At 38.9% G+C, this 4,050-nt stretch overlaps 2 protein-coding genes across 2 annotated transcripts in view; one reads left to right on the top strand and one right to left on the bottom strand.

The window, feature by feature from the left end:
- Positions 1-311: 311 nt before the first annotated feature.
- On the top strand, positions 312-1,461 carry LOTGIDRAFT_175207 (hypothetical protein; the record flags this gene model as incomplete). The annotated part of the gene is made up of 2 exons (XM_009055831.1): positions 312-395; positions 955-1,461. The coding sequence occupies 2 exons, from the start codon at positions 312-314 to the stop codon at positions 1,459-1,461; spliced, it is 591 nt and encodes a 196-aa protein (XP_009054079.1).
- A 687-nt stretch (positions 1,462-2,148) lies between these two features.
- Positions 2,149-4,050, bottom strand: part of LOTGIDRAFT_175206 (hypothetical protein) — a gene marked incomplete at both ends in the record, with an annotated part of 25,094 nt that continues 23,192 nt past the window's right edge. Inside the window, 2 exons of the mRNA XM_009055830.1 lie at positions 2,149-2,506; positions 3,251-3,271. Coding sequence (XP_009054078.1) covers positions 2,149-2,506; positions 3,251-3,271 — 379 coding nt within the window. The remainder of the gene's footprint in view (positions 2,507-3,250; positions 3,272-4,050) is intronic.

The raw sequence follows: 4,050 nt of genomic DNA, 5'->3' as shown, positions 1-4,050 counted from the left end.
GGAAATCAAAGTGCTGTCTGCGGGCATTATTGTTTCTTTTACTTGTGTCATAAATTCCACGAACCGTCACCCCATGCTTTATCGGTGTTCCAATCTAATCTGACCGAAAACGATCGTTTAGTCCATGCTTGGGCCCATCACCATTTTCCTTGTTTGTCTTTTGAAGATGGCGAAACATGTTTAGACAATATGTTAGAGTTAATGGATTTAAGTTGAATTAATTAAAGTTTAGAAAATAAATACCACGTGATCTTTTCCTTTTCCCGCCTATAAAAAGCGCAGTCACTTGTCTTTGGCCAGTCATTTGCAACATGGCAACCGAACCTATCATTGTTGTCCAAATCTTGGAAGTGGATGACAGGCCTATTAAAGTATTTACCCGTAATCAGCGTCTGGTACCTATAATCACTCGCTTACTACTACTTTCCCAAAATGACGACAAAGTGACGTCATCAAGGATTTCCTGGGGTTTTCCCAATGACGTCATCTCCCTAGCAACTAAAGTCCCTGTAGACATGCCCCTACTACTACGTCATATTTAGTCACGTGGTACGTCTCAGCCAATCAGCGTCTGGTACCTATAATCACTCGCTTACTACTACTTTCCCAAAATGACGACAAAGTGACGTCATCAAGGACTTCCTGGGGTTTTCCCAATGACGTCATCTCCCTAGCAACTAAAGTCCCTGAAGACATGCCCCTACTACTACGTCATATTTAGTAAGTCTCAGCCAATCAGCGTCTGGTACCTATAATCACTCGCTTACTACTACTTTCCCAAAATGACGACAAAGTGACATCATCAAGGATTTCCTGGGGATTTCCCAATGACGTCATCTCCCTAGCAACTAAAGTCCCTGAAGACATGCCCCTACTACTACGTCATATTTAGTCACGTGGTACGTCTCGGCCAATCAGCGTCTGGTACCTATAATCACTCGCTTACTACTACAGTTGGAGGAAGGATTGGCTTGCCACATCCCTGAACAATTTGCAGGCGTGTTAGCCAGAAATCAATTACAAACCTTACAGCCAACACGCTATCCCTCAGCGTACGTTGTGATTACCGACGACGCAGGCCAGCCTGGAAAACATTGGACAGTTTTTGTATGCGAAAAAGACCATTGTGATTTCTTCGACTCGTTTGGATGTTCCCCAGAAGTGTATGGCCAAGATTTTGCCGACTTTGCGCGGCGTCAAGGACCCTTACGTCACAATATCCGGAGGATTCAAGGAAATCAAAGTTCTGTCTGCGGGCTTTATTGTTTCTTTTACTTGTGTCATAAATTCCACGAACCGTCACCCCATGCTTTATCGGTGTTCCAATCTAATCTGACCGAAAACGATCGTTTAGTCCATGCTTGGGCCCATCACCATTTTCCTTATTTGTCTTTTGAAGATGGCGAAACATGTTTAGGATTTATGAATGACAATATGTTAGAATTAATGGATTTAAGTTGAATTAATTAAAGTTTAAAAAATAAATACCACGTGATCTTTTCCAGTTTCCCGCCTATAAAAAGCGCAGTCACTTGTCTTTGGCCAGTCATTTGCAACATGGCAACCGAACCTATCATTGTTGTCCAAATCTTGGAAGTGGATGACAGGCCTATTAAAGTATTTACCCGTAATCAGCGTCTGGTACCCATAATCACTCGCTTATACTACTTTCCCAAAATGACGNACAAAATGACGTCAGGATTTCCTGGGGGTTTTCCCAATGACGTCATCTCCCTAGCAACTAAAGTCCCTGAAGACATGCCCCTACTACTACGTCATATTTAGTCACGTGGTACGTCTCAGCCAATCAGCGTCTGGTACCTATAATCACTCGCTTACTACTTACAATAATGTAGAAAATGATTTTCTGAAAAGAGAATAAAATACACTCATAAGAATCTTAACTAAAGGTACGTTACTATGTTTTTCAATACTACAGACAACAATTAAATCATTATCATGCAGAGGTTATATCTGTAAGTTGTTTGCTTTCTTTTATTACCTACCTGACACTATGATTACAATACGAACATGAAACTGAAAAGTTTATTTCAAATGAAAAATCATCCAAGTGAAAGGTTATTCACACGGGGAAATAAAAAGGAAATTTTTAGACTCTAAATGGAGTAGATGAGTTATAATAAAAACTTATAAAACTACGGAAAGACTAAAAAGTCTACTTCGTGATCTCCTATCAATAGTTAACGAATAAAGCTGTTCCACTGTTCTCTGTTTCCTCACGCAGAATGAATCTTTTTCCAGAAAATTAAATCTTTTATCCGTTTCACAGGTCACATGAATAAGAATAGATCGCGAACATTCTAGAACGCGACCGTTAGTAGCAGACAACTTCCACATTATGACGTCACATTTAGTCACGTGATACGTCTTAGCCAATCGGCGTCTGGTACCTATAATCACTCGCTTACTACTTATAATGTAGAAAAGAGAATAAAATATACTCATAAGAATCTTAACTAAATGTACGTTACTATGTTTTTCAATACTACAGACAACAATTAAATCATTATCATGCATAGGTTTTCCTCGGGGTTTTCCCAATTACGACATCTCCCTAGCAACGGTCGCGCATGCGCATAACTACTTATAATGTAGAAAAGAGAATAAAATATACTCATAAGAATCTTAACTAAAGGTACGTTACTATGTTTTTCAATACTACAGACAACAATTAAATCATTATCATGCATAGGATTTCCCCGGGGTTTTCCCAATTACGTCATCTCCCTAGCAACGGTCGCGCATGCGCATAACAAATCGGATGTGACGTCATCTGTTGCCTAGCAACTAAAGACATGCCCCTACTACTACGTCATATTTAGTCACGTGATACGTCTCAGCCAATCAGCGTCTGGTACCTATAATCACTCGCTTACTTAAAGGCGTCACCGAGTTCGTCGAAGGCTATTCTAAGAAAGTCGCCTATACTACTATGTCACATTTAGTCACGTGATACGTCTCAGCCAATCAGCGTCTGGTACCTATAATCACTTACTACTCCAAAGTGACGACAAAGTGACGTTATCAAGGATTTCCCCGGGGTTTTCGCAATGACGTCATCTCCCTAGCAACGGTCGCGCATGCGCATAACCAACCGGAAGTGACGTCATCCGTTGCCTAGCAACTAAAGTCCATGAAGACATGCCCCTACTACTACGTCATATTTAGTCACGTGGTACGTCTCAGCCAATCAGCGTCTGGTACCTATAATCACTCGCTTACTACTTACAATAATGTAGAAAATGATATTCTGAAAAGAGAATAAAATACACTCATAACAATCTTAACTACGTTACTATGTTTTTCAATACTACAGACAACAATTAAATCATTATCATGCATAGGTTATATCTGTAAGTTGTTTGCTCTCTCTTATTACCTACCTTACACTATGATTACTATACGAATATGAAACTGAAAAGTTTATTTCAAATGTAAAAACATCCAAGTGTAGAATGATCTGTTTTCTGGCTTATTATACAGTCTTCGTACTCTATCCCTTACATAAAGGATATATCAAGTGTAAATGAGAAGACTGAACAATACATGTATATAAAGTCCAGTAAGATTATCGATGAGAGTGGTATGGCTGTTTAGACTAGACGAGATTGGTAGAATTCAGTAGGTAAGAAGAAAGGTTAGTCACACGGGGAAATAAAAAGGAAATTTTTAGACTCTAAGTGGAGTAGATGAGTTATAATAAAAACTAATAAAACTACGGAAAGAAAGTTTGTTCTATTTTCTATTTTTACTGGTATTTGTTAAAACAACATCCCCTCTATACAGGCAATGTGGCTTATGGTGTCTATTTGGTTTTAATTTTCATTTACATAGAATGTATTAGTGGTCTGAATCTTATATCAGTTATTGAATTATCCCCCTTTGACCACAAGGTAAACATATTATTGCAGTGTTCTATCGAACGCACTGCTTTGTTTTGAAAATGTTTTATTTTTTTTTTTCGAATTCTGCTGCCATTGCCCAGCATAAACTACGCATGCCACATTCTCACTTTTTCGATTTCCTTGT

This window comes from Lottia gigantea (assembly GCF_000327385.1).
Source record: "Lottia gigantea unplaced genomic scaffold LOTGIsca_252, whole genome shotgun sequence".
Classification (NCBI taxonomy): domain Eukaryota; kingdom Metazoa; phylum Mollusca; class Gastropoda; family Lottiidae; genus Lottia; species Lottia gigantea.
Note: the sequence above shows the minus strand (reverse complement) of the source record. Positions and strands in the feature narration are given on the sequence as shown.